Source organism: Coloeus monedula, assembly GCF_965178545.1.
Source record: "Coloeus monedula genome assembly, chromosome: 39".
NCBI lineage: Eukaryota > Metazoa > Chordata > Aves > Passeriformes > Corvidae > Coloeus > Coloeus monedula.
Window position 1 is genome coordinate 928,416 of NC_138819.1, and position 17,679 is coordinate 946,094.

At 65.0% G+C, this 17,679-nt stretch overlaps 1 protein-coding gene across 1 annotated transcript in view; it reads right to left on the reverse strand.

Annotated features, from left to right (window-relative positions):
• Positions 1-17,679, reverse strand: part of FLNA (filamin A) — a 114,792-nt gene that overhangs the window by 89,761 nt on the left and 7,352 nt on the right. The window contains exons 3-12 of the mRNA XM_082300400.1: positions 16,695-16,943; positions 14,028-14,125; positions 13,221-13,368; positions 12,481-12,599; positions 11,919-11,996; positions 10,744-10,906; positions 9,473-9,673; positions 7,054-7,191; positions 3,637-3,760; positions 965-1,101 (exon numbers count right to left, since the gene is read on the reverse strand). Coding sequence (XP_082156526.1) covers positions 965-1,101; positions 3,637-3,760; positions 7,054-7,191; positions 9,473-9,673; positions 10,744-10,906; positions 11,919-11,996; positions 12,481-12,599; positions 13,221-13,368; positions 14,028-14,125; positions 16,695-16,943 — 1,455 coding nt within the window. The remainder of the gene's footprint in view (positions 1-964; positions 1,102-3,636; positions 3,761-7,053; positions 7,192-9,472; positions 9,674-10,743; positions 10,907-11,918; positions 11,997-12,480; positions 12,600-13,220; positions 13,369-14,027; positions 14,126-16,694; positions 16,944-17,679) is intronic.

Sequence of the window (17,679 nt, forward strand, 5' to 3'; positions counted from 1 at the left end):
CAAAATCCCCCAAAACCTCCCCCAAATCCCCCCAAACCTCCCCAAAATCCCCCCTCACCGAGGGTCCCCACGTCGTCCCCGATGGCCTTGACCCCTCCAGGCCCCCCAAAAAGCCCCAAAATCCCAAATCCTCCCCCAAATCCCCCCCCAAAATCCCCCAAATCCCCCCCAAAATCCCCCAAACCTCCCCAAAATCCCCCAAATCCCCCCCAAAATCCCCCAAATCCCCCCCAAAATCCCCCAAAACCTCCCCAAAATCCCCCAAATCCCCCCCAAAATCCCCCCAATCCCCCCCAAAATCCCCCCAAACCTCCCCAAAATCTCCCAAAACCTCCCCAAAATCCCCCAAATCCCCCCAAACCTCCCCAAAATCCCCCCTCACCGAGGGTCCCCACGTCATCCTCGATGGCCTTGACCCCTCCAGGCCCCCCAAAAAGCCCCAAAATCCCAAATCCTCCCCCAAATCCCTCCCCAAAATCCCCCAAATCCCCCCTAAATCCCCCAAATCCCCCCAAAAATCCCCCAAAACCTCCCCAAAATCCCCCAAAACCTCCCCAAAATCCCCCAAATCCCCCCAATCCCCCTCACCGAGGGTCCCCACGTCGTCCCTGATGGCCTCGACCCCTCCAGGCCCCCCAAATCCCCCCCAAAAAGCCCTAAAATCCCAAATCCTCCCCCAAATCCCCCCCCAAAATCCCCCCCAAAATCCCCCAAACCTCCCCAAAATCCCCAAAATCCCCCCCAAAATCCCCCAAAATCCCCCCAATCCCCCTCACCGAGGGTCCCCACGTCGTCCCTGATGGCCTCGACCCCTCCAGGCCCCCCAAATCCCCCCCAAAAAGCCCTAAAATCCCAAATCCTCCCCCAAATCCCCCCCCAAAATCCCCCCCAAAATCCCCCAAACCTCCCCAAAATCCCCAAAATCCCCCCCAAAATCCCCCAAAATCCCCCCAATCCCCCTCACCGAGGGTCCCCACGTCGTCCCCGATGGCCTCCACCATGAAATCCGCGGCTTTCCCGGCCACCCCCCCCTCCAGGCCGGGCCCCCAGGCCCGAACCCGGGGGGTGCCACCCTCGGGGGCCACCGTCACCTCAAACGGGCTGGGGGGACACGGGGGGGTCAGGGACACCTCAGAAACCGCCCCAAAAACGCCTCCAAAAACCCCAAAATTACCCCAAAAACTCCAAAACCTCCGAAACCGGCCCCAAATGGGCACCAATGGGCACCCAGTGCCACCCAGTCCCTCCCAGTGCCCAAACCCAGGGGGTGCCACCTCAAATGGGCTGGGGGGACACGGGGGGGGGTCAGGGACACCTCAGAAACCGCCCCAAAAATGGCTCCAAAACCCCCAAAACCCCCCAAAACGGCCCCAAAAACCCCAAAACTGGCCCCAAACGGGCACCAATGGGCACCCAGTGCCACCCAGTCCCTCCCAGTCCATCCCAGTGCCCAAACCCAGGGGGTGCCACCTCAAATGGGCTGGGGGGACACGGGGGGGTCAGGGACACCTCAGAAACCACCCCAAAAACCCCCAAAACGGCCCCAAAAACTCCAAAAAAACCCCAAAACGGCCCCCAAAAAGCCCCAAAATGACCCTAAAACCCCAAAACCAGCCCCAAAACCGGCCCCAAACGGGCACCAATGGGCACCCAGTGCCACCCAGTCCCTCCCAGTCCATCCCAGTGCCCAAACCCAGGGGGTGTCACCTCGAACGGGCTGGGGGGACACGGGGGGGGGTCAGGGACACCTCAGAAACCACCCCAAAAACGCCTCCAAAAACCCCAAAATTACCCCAAAAACTCCAAAACCTCCGAAACCGGCCCCAAATGGGCACCAATGGGCACCCAGTGCCACCCAGTCCCTCCCAGTCCCTCCCAGTGCCCAAACCCAGGGGGTGTCACCTCGAACGGGCTGGGGGGACACGGGGGGGTCAGGGACACCTCAGAAACCACCCCAAAAACCCCCAAAAACTCCAAAAAAACCCCAAAACGGCCCCCAAAAAGCCCCAAAATGACCCTAAAACCCCAAAACCAGCCCCAAAACCGGCCCCAAATGGGCACCAATGGGCACCCAGTCCCTCCCAGTCCATCCCAGTGCCCAAACCCAGGGGGTGCCACCTCAAATGGGCTGGGGGGACACGGGGGGGTCAGGGACACCTCAGAAACCGGCCCAAAAATGGCTCCAAAACCCCCAAAACCCCCCAAAACGGCCCCAAAAACCCCAAAACTGGCCCCAAACGGGCACCAATGGGCACCAATGGGCACCCAGTCCCTCCCAGTCCATCCCAGTGCCCAAACCCAGGGGGTGTCACTTCAAATGGGCTGGGAGGGACACGGGGGGGTCAGGGACACCTCAGAAACCGCCCCAAAAACGCCTCCAAAAACCCCAAAACGGCCCCAAAATCTCCAAAACCTCAGAAACCGGCCCCAAACGGGCACCAATGGGCACCCAGTCCCTCCCAGTCCCTCCCAGTCCATCCCAGTGCCCAAACCCAGGGGGCGTCACCTCGAACGGGCTGGGGGGACACGGGGGGGTCAGGGACACCTCAGAAACCGCCCCAAAAACGCCTCCAAAAACCCCAAAACCCCCCAAAACGGCCCCAAAAACCCCAAAACTGGCCCCAAACGGGCACCAATGGGCACCCAGTCCCTCCCAGTCCCTCCCAGTCCATCCCAGTGCCCAAACCCAGGGGGTGTCACCTCGAACAGGCTGGGGGGACACGGGGGGGGTCAGGGACACCTCAGAAACCGCCCCAAAAATGGCTCCAAAACCCCCAAAACCCCCCAAAACGGCCCCAAAAACCCCAAAACTGGCCCCAAACGGGCACCAATGGGCACCCAGTCCCTCCCAGTCCCTCCCAGTGCCCAAACCCAGGGGGTGTCACCTCAAATGGGCTGGGGGGACACGGGGGGGTCAGGGACACCTCAGAAACCGCCCCAAAAACGCCTCCAAAAACCCCAAAATTACCCCAAAAACTCCAAAACCTCCGAAACCGGCCCCAAACGGGCACCAATGGGCACCCAGTCCCTCCCAGTCCCTCCCAGTCCATCCCAGTGCCCAAACCCAGGGGGTGTCACCTCGAACAGGCTGGGGGGACACGGGGGGGGGTCAGGGACACCTCAGAAACCACCCCCAAAACGGCTCCAAAAACCCCCGAAACGGCCCCAAAAACCCCAAAACTGGCCCCAAACGGGCACCAATGGGCACCAATGGGCACCCAGTCCCTGCCAGTCCATCCCAGTGCCCAAACCCAGGGGGTGCCACTTCAAATGGGCTGGGAGGGACACGGGAGGGTCAGGGACACCTCAAAAAAACACCCCAAAAACCCCAAAAGCAGCCCCAAAAACCCCGAATGGGCACCAATGGGCACCCAGTGCCCCCCAGTCCCTCCCAGTCCCCTCCTAGTGCCCTCTCAGTTCCCTCCCAGTGCCCCCCAGTTCCCTCCCAGTGCCCCCCAGTCCCTCCCAGTGCCCTCTCAGTGTTCTCCCAGTCCCTCCCAATCCCTCCTGGTGCCTCCCAGTGCCCCCCAGTCCCCTCCCAGTGCTTTCCCAGTTCCTCCCAGTCCCCCCAGTGCCCTCCCAGTGCCCTCCCAGTGCCTCCCAGTGCCCCCCAGTCCCTCCCAGTGCTCCCAGTACCTGCGGGGCACGTGCTGCCCGCCCCAGGTCACGGCCACCGAGTAATTCCCGGGCACGGTGGGGAAATACTCGAGCCCGAAGGAGCCGTCGCCCAAATCCCTCTGCTTGAGGGGCTCGGGACCCTCTGGGAGGGGCAGGAAAAGCACCGGGATCAGCCCGGGAACCCCAAAACCACCGGGATCAGCCCCAAAACCACCGGGATCAGCCCCAAAACCACCGGGATCGCCCCGAGAACCCCAAAACCACCGGGATCAGCCCCAAAACCACCGGGATCAGCCCCTGGGAACCCCAAAACCACCGGGATCAGCCCCAAAAAACACCGGGATCAGCCCCCAAAAACACCGGGATCAGCCCGGGAACCCCAAAAACATCAGAATCAGCCCCAAAACCACCGGGATCACCCCCAAAAACACAGGGATCACCCCGGGAACCCCAAAACCACCGGGATCACCCCCAAAACCACCGGGATCAGCCCCAAAACCACCGGGATCAGCCCCAAAACCACCGGGATCAGCCCGGGAACCCCAAAAACATCAGGATCACCCCGGGAACCCCCAAAAACACCGGGATCGCCCCCAAAACCACCGGGATCACCCCGGGAACCCCAAAACCACCGGGATCAGCCCCAAAACCACCGGGATGAGCCCGAGAACCCCAAAACCACCGGGATCGCCCCAAAACCACCGGGATCGCCCCAAAACCACCGGGATCAGCCCGGGAACCCCCCAAAAAAAGGGGATCCTAAAAAAAAAAAACCCCAAACACCCCCCCCAAAAAAAACCCTCCCAAAAATGGGCCCATCCCCCAAATCCTTCTGCTCCAGAGCCTGGGGATCCCCCAAATCCCCCCCAAATCCCCCCCAGCCCCCTCCCCAAAACCCGGAGACCCCTCCCCAAAATCCGGAGACCCCTCCCCAAATTCGGGGACCCCCCCAGGGACCCCAAAACCCCACGGGAGGGGCAGAGAGCTGTCCCCAAACCCCCTCAAATCCCCCCAAAACCCCCTCAAACCGCCTCCAGCCCCCTCCCCAAAACCCGAGGACCCCTCCCCAAATTCGTGGCCCCCCCGGCGCTCACTGGGTCCCTTGGGAAGGGACAGGGGCTCTCCCCAAACCCCCTCAAATCCCCCCAAAACCCCTCAATACCCCTCCAAAACTCCTCCAGCCCCCTCCCCAAATTCAGGGACCCCTCCCCAAATTCAGGGACCCCTCCCCAAATTCGGGGACCCCCCCCAGGGACCCCAAAACCCCACGGGAGGGGCAGAGAGCTCTCCCCAAACCCCCTCAAATTGCCCCAAAAACCCCTCCAGCCTCCTCCCCAAAACCCGGAGACCCCTCCCCAAAACCCGAGGACCCCTCCCCAAATTCGTGCCCCCCCCCGGTGCTCACTGGGTCCCTTGGGAGGGGACAGGGGCTCTCCCCAAACCCCCTCAAATCCCCCCAAAACCCCTCAATACCCCTCCAAAACCCCCCCAAAACTCCTCCAGCCCCCTCCCCAAAACCCAGAGACCCCTCCCCAAAACCCGAGGACCCCTCCCCAAATTCGGGGACCCCCTCAGGGACCCCAAAACCCCACAGGAGGGGCGGAGAGCTGTCCCCAAACCCCCTCAAATCCCCCCAAAACCCCCCCAAACCCGCCTCCAGCCCCCTCCCCAAAACCCGAGGACCCCTCCCCAAATTCGTGGCCCCCCCCCGGTGCTCACTGGGTCCCTTGGGAGGGGACAGGGGCTCTCCCCAAACCCCCTCAAATCCCCCCAAAACCCCTCAATACCCCTCCAAAACCCCCCCAAAACTCCTCCAGCCCCCTCCCCAAAACCCAGAGACCCCTCCCCAAATTCAGGGACCCCTCCCCAAATTCGTGGCCCCCCCCCCGGCGCTCACTGGGTCCCTTGGGAGGGGACAGGGGCTCTCCCCAAACCCCCTCAAATCCCCCCAAAACCCCTCAATACCCCTCCAAAACCCCCCCAAAACTCCTCCAGCCCCCTCCCCAAAACCCGGAGACCCCTCCCCAAAACCCGAGGACCCCTCCCCAAATTCGGGGACCCCCTCAGGGACCCCAAAACCCCACGGGAGGGACAGGGGCTCTCCCCAAACCCCCTCAAAACCCTCCAAACCCCCTCCAGCCCCCTCCCCAAAACCCAGAGACCCCTCCCCAAAACCCAGAGACCCCTCCCCAAATTCGGGGACCCCCCCCAGGGACCCCAAAACCCCACGGGAGGGGCAGAGAGCTCTCCCCAAACCCCCTCAAATTGCCCCAAAAACCCCTCCAGCCTCCTCCCCAAAACCCGAGGACCCCTCCCCAAATTCGGGGACCCTCTCAGGGACCCCTCCCCAAATTCAGGGACCCCTCCCCAAATTCAGGGACCCCCTCCAGGGACCCCAAAACCCCACAGGAGGGGCGGAGAGCTGTCCCCAAACCCCCTCAAATCCCCCCAAAACCCCCCCAAACCCACCTCCAGCCCCCTCCCCAAAACCCAGAGACCCCTCCCCAAAACCCGAGGACCCCTCCCCAAATTCGTGCCCCCCCCCGGTGCTCACTGGGTCCCTTGGGAGGGGACAGGGGCTCTCCCCAAACCCCCTCAAATCCCCCCAAAACCCCTCAATACCCCTCCAAAACCCCCCCAAACCCCTCCAGCCCCCTCCCCAAAACCCGGAGACCCCTCCCCAAAACCCGGAGACCCCTCCCCAAATTCAGGGACCCCCCCCAGGGACCCCAAAACCCCACGGGAGGGACAGGGGCTCTCCCCAAACCCCCTCAAATCCCCCCAAAACCCCTCAAATCCCCCCAAAACCCCTCAATACCCCTCCAAAACTCCTCCAGCCCCCTCCCCAAATTCAGGGACCCCTCCCCAAATTCAGGGACCCCTCCCCAAATTCGGGGACCCCCCCCAGGGACCCCAAAACCCCACGGGAGGGGCAGAGAGCTCTCCCCAAACCCCCTCAAATTGCCCCAAAAACCCCTCCAGCCTCCTCCCCAAAACCCGAGGACCCCTCCCCAAATTCGGGGACCCTCTCAGGGACCCCTCCCCAAATTCAGGGACCCCTCCCCAAATTCAGGGACCCCCCCCAGGGACCCCAAAACCCCACGGGAGGGACAGGGGCTCTCCCCAAACCCCCTCAAATCCCCCCAAAACCCCTCAATACCCCTCCAAAACCCCCCCAAAACTCCTCCAGCCCCCTCCCCAAAACCCAGAGACCCCTCCCCAAATTCAGGGACCCCTCCCCAAATTCAGGGACCCCAAAACCCCACGGGAGGGGCAGAGAGCTCTCCCCAAACCCCCTCAAATCCCCCCAAAACCCCTCAATACCCCTCCAAAACCCCCCCAAAACTCCTCCAGCCCCCTCCCCAAAACCCGGAGACCCCTCCCCAAAACCCGAGGACCCCTCCCCAAATTCGTGGCCCCCCCCCCGGCGCTCACTGGGTCCCTTGACGGTGACTTTGAGGTCGCCGCTGCCGCCGCCCTTGGTGTGCACCTTGAACTCGGCGCTCTCGTTGACGCGGAGCCCCTTGGGCTGCAGCCCCCGGCCCTCGGCCCGGCACGCGCTGGGGGTGCAGGCTGGGGGGGGGGGAGGGGGGCGGTCAGGGAGGGGGGGTCCGGCACCCCAAAAACCCCCCCGGTATCCGGGGATCCCAAAAAACCCCCAAAAAATCCCCCCCCAAAACAAGGCAGGTGGGGGAGGGGGGGAGGTGGTGAGAAAAGGGGGAGGGGGCGTCGTCACTGAGGGGGGGAGGGGGGGTCCGGCACCCCCCCAAAAAACCTCACCCCCCCCCCCCCCCGTGTCTGGGGATCCCAAAAAACCCCAAAAACCTCCAAAAATCCCCCCCAAACAAAGCAGGTGGGGGAGGGGGAGGTGGTGAGAAAAGGGGGAGGGGGAGGGGGTTTGGGGAGGGGGCGTCGTCACTGAGGGGGGGAGGGGGGGTCCGGCACCCCCCCAAAAAACCTCACCCCCCCCCCGTGTCTGGGGATCCCAAAAAACCCCCGGGAAATGCCAAAAAAATCCCTGGAATCCCAAAAAAAAAAAAAAAGGAGGGGGGAAGGGAGGGGGTGGAGAAGGAGAAGGGGGGGGAGGGGATGGGGAGGGGGCACCCAAAAATCGCGGGGATTTTGGGAGGTTTTTGGGGGGGTCGGAAAGGTCCGGGGGTCCCCGATGGTGACGGGGAGGGGGGGGCTGGGGGGGTTTGGGGGGATTTTCGGGGGATTTTGGGGAGTTTTAGAGCGGTTTTGGGGGATTTGGGGGGGATTTTGGGGGATTTCGGGGGGATTTTGGGAGGATTTTGGGGGATTTGGGGGGATTTGGGGGGATTTGGGGGGATTTCGGGAGGATTTCGGGGGGATTTCGGGGGGATTTCGGGGTATTTTGGGCGATTTTGGGGCGATTTTGGGGCGATTTTCGGGGGATTTCGGGGGGATTTTAGGGGATTTTGGGAGGATTTTGGGAGGATTTCGGGGGGATTTCGGGGGGATTTGGGGCGATTTTGGGGCGATTTTGGGGCGATTTTCGGGGGATTTTGGGGCGATTTTCGGGGCATTTTGTTGGGATTTTTAGGGGATTTTTCAGGGGATTTTGGTGGAATTTTGGGGGTTTGGGGGGGTCAGGAGAGACCAAAAGGTTTTGGGGACCCCCCCCCCCCCTCCCCCAGGCCTCCCCCTCGCCCCCCCCTCACCGTCAGTGGGGTCCCCACGAGGCCCCGGGCGGCGCTTCCGGGACAGAGGGGACAGAGAGGGAAGGACAGACGGACACGGGGACAGAGAGGGGACAGAGAGGGAAGGACAGACGGACACGGGGACAGAGAGGGGACAGAGAGGGAAGGACAGACGGACAGGAGGGGTCAGAGGGGACAAGGAGGGAAGGACAGACGGACAGGAGGGGTCAGAGGGGACAAGGAGGGAAGGACAGACGGACAGGAGGGGTCAGAGGGGACAAGGAGGGAAGGACAGACGGACAGGAGGGGACAGAGAGAGAGAGACAGAGCAAAGTCACGGGGAGGGGTCTCGAGACCCCCCCCAAAAGCAGCGACAGCCCCGGACCCCCCCCCCCCCAAAAACCGGGCCCGGGAAAGCAGAGAGACCCCCCAAAATGGGGGGGGGGGGGGGGGGGAGGGGAGCAGAGACCCCCAAAATGGGGAGGGCAGAGACCCCCAAAATGGGGGGCAGGAAGGACAGAGAGACCCCCGGACTGGGGGGGCTGAGGGACAGAGACCCCCCCCTCAGAGGGGGGGGGGGTAAAAGCACAGAGACCCCAAATTTGGGGGGGTGGGGGAGGCACAGAGACCCCCGGGGGGAGCGGAAAGACCCCGAAATTGGGGACGCTGAAGGACAGAGACCCCCAAATTTGGGGGGGGGGGGGGGGTGAAGGACAGAGACACCCGGGGGGGGGGGAGAGGGAGAGAGACCCCCAAGTTGGGGGGGGGGATCAGAGGAGAAAGACCCCAAATTTGGGGGATCAGAGGAGAAAGACCCCAAATTTGGGGGGGGGATCAGAGGAGAAAGGCCCCAAATTTGGGGGGATCAGAGGAGAAAGGCCCCAAATTTGGGGAGGGGATCAGAGGAGAAAGGCCCCAAATTTGGGGGGGGGATCAGAGGAGAAAGGCCCCAAATTTGGGGGGGATCAGAGGAGAAAGGCCCCAAATTGGGGGGGGGGGATCAGAGGAGAAAGACCCCAAATTTGGGGGGATCAGAGGAGAAAGGCCCCAAATTTGGGGGGGGGGGATCAGAGGAGAAAGACCCCAAATTTGGGGGGGGGATCAGAGGAGAAAGGCCCCAAATTTGGGGGTGTGGTCGGCCCCAATCCCCCTCCCCCCGTCCCCCCGGGGCTGATTTTGGGGAGGGGTCTCACCCTGGCCCACGGTGACGCTGAAGGGGCTGCGGGGGATGGGGACCCCCCCGAAGGTGACGTGCACCAGGTGCAGCCCCTCGCTCTGGGGTTTGTAGGAGCAGCGGAAGCCCCCAGCCCCCCGATCCTCCAGCACCGCCTCGGGGGTCCCGCGGCGCCCGCTGGGGTCCACGATGGAGACCCCCACCTCACCCGGGCCGGCTCCTGGGGGGGGGGGGGATGGAGACCCCTCCTCAAATTCAGAGAGATCCCAAAAACCCACCCAGAGAGAGACTCCAAAAACTCCCCCAGAGACCTCAAAAATCCTCCCAGAGAGACCCCAAAAACTCCCCAGAGAGACCCCAAAAACTCCCCAGAGAGACCCCCACCTCACTCAGGCCGGCTCCTGGGGGGGGGGATGGAGACCCCTCCTCAAATTCATACAGAGAGACCCCAAAAACTCCCCCAGAGACCCCAAAACCCCCCCAGAGAGACCCCAAAAAGCCCCCCAGAGACCCCAAAAAGCCCCCCCAGAGACCCCAAAAACCCCCCCAGAGACCCCAAAAGCCCCCCAGAGACCCCAAAACCCCCCAGAGAGACCCCAAAACCCCCCCAGAGACCCCAAAAAGCCCCCCAGAGACCCCAAAACCCCCCCCAGAGACCCCAAAAACTCCCCCAGAGAGACCCCAAAAACCCCCCCAGAGAGACCCCAAAACCCCCCCAGAGACCCCAAAAAGCCCCCCAGAGACCCCAAAAAGCCCCCCAGAGACCCCAAAACCCCCCCAGAGACCCCAAAACCCCCCCAGAGAGACCCCAAAAAGCCCCCCAGAGACCCCAAAAAGCCCCCAGGGACCCCAAAAACCCCCCCAGAGACCCCAAAAAGCCCCCCAGAGACCCCAAAACCCCCCCAGAGGGACCCCAAACCCCCCCCAGAGACCCCAAAACCCCCCCAGACCCCCCAAAGCCCCCCTAAACCTTCCCCAAACCCCCTCAAACCCCCAATGCTCCAACTCTCCCCAGCCCCCCCTGGACCCCCCCCCCCCCAGGACCCCCTAAAACCCCCCTAAACCCCCCCCCCGGACCCCCCAAAACCCTCCCAGAGCCCCCAAACTTCCAATGCTCCAACTCCCCCCACCCCCGTGAACCCCTCAGGACCCCCCTGAACCCCTCAGGACCCCCCTGAAGCCCCTCCAGGACCCCCCTGAAGCCCCCCCAGGACCCCCCAGGACCCCCCTGAAGCCTCCCAGGACCCCCCAGAACCCCTCAGGACCCCCCAGGACCCCCCCAGGACCCACCCGCGGTGCAGATGTCGAAGTGGGTGCTCTTGTTGGCCACGTTGCCCAGGGGCTCGATGCCCGGGCCCGTGGCCGTCACTCGCCCGGCGTCGCCGGCCGCTCGCCCCACCTGCACCTCGAAGGGGCTCTTGGCGATGTGCTGGCCCGCGAACAGCACCGTCACCTGCGGGGGGACCCCAAAAAATGAGGGGGGGGGGTCACCGGGAGGGAACCCCCCTGAAAAAACCCCCAGGAGGAGAGGAGGGAGAAACAGCGGAAACTGCCCCAAAATGCCCCACAAATGTCCCAAAAGTGTCGCAAAAATGGGTCAAGAACCCTTCAGAATGGATCGGGATGCACCTAAAATGTCTTGGGAGCCCCAAAAAATGAATCGGGACCCCCAAATTTGAGGGAGGGACCGGGACACCCCTCCCCCCCCCCCCCGAAATAATCTGCAGGAGGAGATGGAAGAGGGAAAAGAGCCCCAAAAACGCCCCAAAACGCCCCAAAAACGCCTTGGGAACCCCCAAAGTGTCTTGAAAAGCCCCCAAAACCGCCTTGGGAACCCCAAAAAATGCATCGGGACCCCCAAATTTGGGGGGGAGGGAGGGACCCCCCCCGAAAAAACCCCGGGAACAGAGAGGGCTCAGGGGAGAAACGGCAGAATCAGAAGGGGGGAAACTGCCCCAAAAATGCCCCAAAGCGCCACAAAAACACCTTGGGACCCCCCAAAATGCATCGAGGGCCCCCCAAAAATGTCTCGGGAACCTCCAAAAATGCTCCAGGAGCCCCCAAAACGCTCCAGGAGCCCCCAAAACGCCTGGGAAAGCCCCAAAAAATTCCTTGGGACCGGCCCAAAACTGAACTGAGAACCCCAAAATTAATCAGGAGCCCCCAAAATCCACCAGGACCCCCCCAAATTCATCGGGACCCCCCCCCCCAAAATTAATCAGGAGCCCCCAAAATCCATCGGAACCCCCCCAAAATCCATCAGGAACCTCCCTTCCCCCCCAAAAAATCACTTGGGAGCCCCCAAAAAGACCTCGGGACCTCCTAAATGTCCAAAAAATTCCCCCTAAAATTGCCCCAAATCAATCAGGACCCCCCCAAAATGAAGCAGGAGCCCCCCCAAAATCCATCGGGACCCCCCAAAATCCATCGGGACCCCCCCCAAAAATCCATCGGGACCCCCAAACCTTGTGGACGCCGGTGACTTTGGGGACGTAGGACACGGAGAACGTCCGGTTCTTGTCGTTGTTGGCCACCACCTTGGCCTGGGGAGTGGTCACGGGTGCTCAGACCCCGCCGGGGGGACCCCAAAATCCTTCGGGACCCCCCCCCCCCCCAAAACTCCTCAAAAAAAAAAAAGAAAAACCAACCCAACCCCCCCCCCCCCCACCCTCCAAAATATCTCCAAATGTCCCCAAAAAAACCCTGAAGGGGAGAGAGAGACCCCCACCCCTGAACTCCCCCAAAAACCCCCCGAGACCCCCAAAAAACCCCAGAGACCCCCAAAAAACCCCAGAGACCCCCCCCGGGTGTCCCCAAAATTCCTCGGGACTCTCCAAAACCCCCCCAAAACCCCCTGGGGACTCTCCCAGACCCCTAAAAACCCTCCCAGACCCCCACCCTGAGCCCCTCCAGAGCCACTCCCGTCACCCTGAGCCCCCCACCCTGACCCCCAGAGCCCCCCAAAGCCCCCCAAAGCCCCCCAGAGCCCCCCAGAGCCCCCCAGGGACCCCCCAAAACCCCCCCGACCTCCTCGCGGTGCCCGTCGGGGTCCTCGACGTAGACCAGCACCTCCCCCTGCCCCGCGCTGATCGTCTCCACCGTGAACTCGGCCCTCTGCTGCACCACGTTCCCGGTGGGCTCGATCCCTGCGGGACCCCAGCCTCAAATGGGGGTCCCAGAGCCACCTCGGGGGTCCCTGACCCACCCACGAGGGTCCTAAACCCACCCACGGGGGTCCCTGACCCCTCCCAGAGCCACCCCGGGGGTCCCAAACCCACTGAGTGCCCCCAAACCCCTCACGCTGCTGCACCACGTTCCCGGTGGGCTCGATCCCTGCGGGACCCCAGCCTCAAATGGGGGTCCTAAACCCACCCACGGGGGTCCTAAAACCCACCCACGGGGGTCCCTGACCCCTCCCAAACCCACCCTGGAGGTCCCAAACCCAGCCCGGGGGTCCCAAACCCACCCATGGGGGTCCCTGACCCAGCCCGGGGGTCCCTGACCCCTCCCAAACCCAGCCCGAGGGTCCCAAACCCACCCTGAGGGTCCCTGACCCAGCCCGGGGGTCCCAAGCCCCCCTCCCACCCCAAACCTGGGGGTCCCGCCCCTCCCAGGGGTCTCAGGGACCCCCCCTCCCCTCCCCTGGCTCGCAGGCCTGGGCCCTTCTCAGGGTTGAATTTGGGGTCCCCCATTTCCCATCTCCCAACTCCTCCGGTCCCACCTCCCAAAATTTGGGGGTCCCAGGAGTGTTGGGGACCCCCCCTCACCTGGCCCATAGGCCCGGGCCTTTTTGGGGTTGAGTTTGGGGCGCAGGGGGGCCCCCGGTTTGAGCTTGGCCTTGGGGAACTGCGACAGGTAGGTCATGACCGAGTGCTCGTCCACGTTGGGGTCCACGATCTCCTCGGGGGTGATCACCTGGGCACGCCGGGCACGCCGGGCACGGGTCACCGGGGGGGCCGGGGGGGTCCTCGTGCCACCCCAAAACCAGCCCCGGGACGGGGGGAGCAACGGGGGGAGCAACGGGGGGCCCCGATCGCCTCGGGGGTGGCACCCAGGGATGGGCACAGAGGGGCCCTGGGGGGCTCTGGGGGGCCCTGGTGCCCCCCACCCATCCCAGGATCTCCTCGGGGGTCCTCGTGCCACCCCCGAAACAGCGCCAAGGGACAAGAACGGGGCCAGGGACAGCGGGAGGGGCTGGAGGGTGGCCCAGGGTGCCCCAGGGTGGCCCAGTCTGTTCCAGTCTGTCCCCGGGGTGGCCCCAGGGTGGCCCAGTCTGTTCCAGTCTGTCCCCGGGGTGGCCCCAGGGTGTCCCCAGGGTGGCCCCAGGGTGGCCCAGTCTGTCCCCGGGGTGGCCCAGGGTGTCCCCAAGGTGGCCCCAGGGTGGCCCCGGATGTCCCAGGGTGGCCCCGGATGTCCCCGGGGTGGCCCCAGTCTGTCCCCAGGGTGTCCCAGGGTGGCCCCAGGGTGGCCCAGTCTGTCCCAGTCTGTCCCAGTCTGTCCCCGGGGTGGCCCCAGTCTGTCCCCAGGGTGTCCCAAGGTGTCCCAGTCTGTCCCAGTCTGTCCCCGGGTGCCACCTGGGGGATGCCCAGCCACTCGTCCGCCTGCTGCATGGCCTCGCGCGCGTTGTCCACGGGCCGGCTCGGGTCCCACGAGTCCCAGTCGGGGCACAGCCCTGGGCACGGGGACACTGTCACCGCCCAGTGCCATCCCAGTGCCATCCCAGTGCCATCCCAGTGCCCATCACAGTGCCCATCCCAGTGCTCCCAGTGCCCATCCCAGTGCCATCCCAGTGCTCCCAGTGCCCATCCCAGTGCCATCCCAGTGCTCCCAGTGCCATCCCAGTGCCATCCCAGTGCCATCCCGGTGTTCCCAGTGCCCATCCCGGTGCTCCCAGTGCCATCCCAGTGCCCCCAGTGCCATCCCGGTGCCATCCCGGTGCCATCCCGGTGCCCATCCCGGTGCCCATCCCGGTGCTCCCAGTGCCCCCCCCAGCATTCCCACTGCCCCCAGTGCCATCCCAGTGCCATCCCAGTGCCCATCCCAGTGCCCATCCCAGCATTCCCACTGCCCCCAGTGCCCATCACAGTGCCCATCCCAGTGCCATCCCGGTGCCATCCCAGTGCCCATCCCAGTGCCATCCCAGTGCCCATCCCGGTGCCATCCCAGTGCCCATCCCAGTGCCCATCCCAGTGCCCATCCCGGTGCCATCCCAGTGCCCATCCCGGTGCCCATCCCGGTGCCCATCCCGGTGCCATCCCAGTGCCCATCCCAGCGCTCCCACTGCCCCCAGTGCCCATCCCAGTGCCATCCCAGTGCCATCCCGGTGCTCCCAGTGCCCATCCCGGTGCCCATCCCGGTGCCCCCAGTGCCCATCCCAGCATTCCCACTGCCCCCAGTGCCATCCCAGTGCCCATCCCAGTGCTCCCAGTGCCCATCACAGTGCTCCCAGTGCCCATCCCAGTGCCCATCCCAGCATTCCCACTGCCCCCAGTGCCCATCCCAGTGCTCCCAGTGCCCATCACAGTGCTCCCAGTGCCCATCACAGTGCCATCCCAGTGCCCATCACAGTGCCCATCCCGGTGCCATCCCAGTGCCATCCCGGTGCCATCCCGGTGCCCATCCCAGTGCCCATCCCACTGCCCCCAGTGCTCCCAGTGCCCATCCCAGCGCTCCCAGTGGCCCTTACCGGGCGCGCAGCTGTCCACCAGTGCCCCCAGTGCCCATCCCAGTGCCCATCCCAGTGCTCCCAGTGCCCATCCCACTGCCCCCAGTGCCCATCCCAGTGCCCATCCCACCGCCCCCAGTGCTCCCAGTGCCCATCCCAGCGCTCCCAGTGGCCCTCACCGGGCGCGCAGCTGTCCACCAGTGCTCCCAGTGCCATCCCAGTGCCCATCCCAGTGCCCATCCCAGTGCCCATCCCAGCGCTCCCAGTGCCCCCAGTGCCCATCCCAGCGCTCCCAGTGGCCCTCACCGGGCGCGCAGCTGTCCACCAGTGCCCCCAGTGCCCATCCCAGTGCCCATCCCAGTGCCCATCCCAGTGCCCCCAGTGCTCCCAGTTCCCATCCCAGCGCTCCCAGTGGCCCTTACCGGGCGCGCAGCTGTCCACCACTGCCCCCAGTGCCCCCAGTGCCCATCCCAGTGCCCATCCCACCGCCCCCAGTACCCCCAGTGCCCATCCCAGCGCTCCCAGTGGCCCTTACCGGGCGCGCAGCTGTCCACCAGTGCCCCCAGTGCCCATCCCAGTGCCCATCCCAGTGCTCCCAGTGCCCATCCCACTGCCCCCAGTGCCCATCCCAGTGCCCATCCCACCGCCCCCAGTGCCCCCAGTGCCATCCCAGTGCTCCCAGTGCCCATCCCAGTGCCATCCCGGTGCCCATCCCGGTGCCATCCCAGTGCTCCCAGTGCCCCCAGTGCCCATCCCAGCGCTCCCACTGCCCCCAGTGCCATCCCAGTGCCATCCCAGTGCCCATCCCACTGCCCCCAGTGCCCCCAGTGCCCATCCCAGTGCCCATCCCAGTGCTCCCAGTGCCCATCGCAGTGCTCCCAGTGCCCATCCCAGTGCCCATCCCACCGCCCCCAGTGCCCCCAGTGCCATCCCAGTGCTCCCAGTGCCCATCCCAGTGCCATCCCGGTGCCCATCCCGGTGCCCATCCCAGTGCTCCCAGTGCCCCCAGTGCCCATCCCACTGCCCATCCCACTGCCCCCAGTGCTCCCAGTGCCCATCCCAGCGCTCCCAGTGGCCCTTACCGGGCGCGCAGCTGTCCACCAGTGCCCCCAGTGCCCATCCCAGTGCCCATCCCAGTGCTCCCAGTGCCCATCCCAGTGCCCATCCCACCGCCCCCAGTGCTCCCAGTGCCCATCCCAGCGCTCCCAGTGGCCCTTACCGGGCGCGCAGCTGTCCACCAGTGCCCCCAGTGCCCATCCCAGTGCCCATCCCAGTGCTCCCAGTGCCCATCCCACTGCCCCCAGTGCCCATCCCAGTGCCCATCCCACCGCCCCCAGTGCCCCCAGTGCCATCCCAGTGCTCCCAGTGCCCATCCCAGTGCCATCCCGGTGCCCATCCCGGTGCCATCCCAGTGCTCCCAGTGCCCATCCCAGCGCTCCCACTGCCCCCAGTGCCATCCCAGTGCCATCCCAGTGCCCATCCCACCGCCCCCACTGCCCCCAGTGCCCATCCCAGTGCCCATCCCACCGCCCCCAGTGCTCCCAGTGCCCATCCCAGCGCTCCCAGTGGCCCTCACCGGGCGCGCAGCTGTCCACCAGTGCCCCCAGTGCGCGGCCGCTCTGCCAGTCCTTGCTGAAGTTGGTGATGGGCAGCTGGGGCAGGCGGTTCTGGATCCAGCCCAGCAGGCGCTGCTTGGGCGTCTGGCGCTTGGCCTCCTCCTCATCCTCCTCGTCCCACATGGGCATGGAGATGGAGTAGTGCAGGATGAGCGTCCAGATGAGCCCCAGGATCAGCTTCAGGTTCCCGTCCACGATGGCTTTGCTGTCTGGGGGGCACACGGGGGGCACGCGGGCGTTGGGATGGGCACTGGGGGTACTGGGATGGGCACTGGGGGTACTGGGATGGGCACACGGGGCGTTGGGATGGGCACTGGGGGGCACTGGGATGGGCACTGGGATGGGCACATGGGGCGTTGGGATGGGCACTGGGGGTACTGGGGGGCACACGGGGTGTTGGGGGCACTGGGGGTACTGGGATGGGCACATGGGGCGTTGGGATGGGCACTGGGGGTACTGGGATGGGCACTGGGATGGGCACTGGGATGGGCACACGGGGCGTTGGGATGGGCACACGGGGTGTTGGGATGGGCACTGGGATGGGCACTGGGGGCACTGGGATGAGCACACGGGGTGTTGGGGGGGGCACTGGGGGTACTGGGATGGGCACTGGGGGTACTGGGATGGGCACACGGGGTGTTGGGGGGGGCACTGGGGGTACTGGGATGGGCACACGGGGTGGGATGGGCACTGGGGGTACTGGGATGGGCACTGGGATGGGCACACGGGGTGTTGGGGGCACTGGGGGTACTGGGATGGGCACACGGGGCGTTGGGATGGGCACTGGGGGGCACTGGGATGGGCACTGGGATGGGCACTGGGATGGGCACACGGGGTGTTGGGGGGGCACTGGGAGCACTGGGATGGGCACACGGGGCGTTGGGATGGGCACTGGGGGTACTGGGATGGGCACTGGGATGGGCACTGGGGGGCACTGGGATGGGC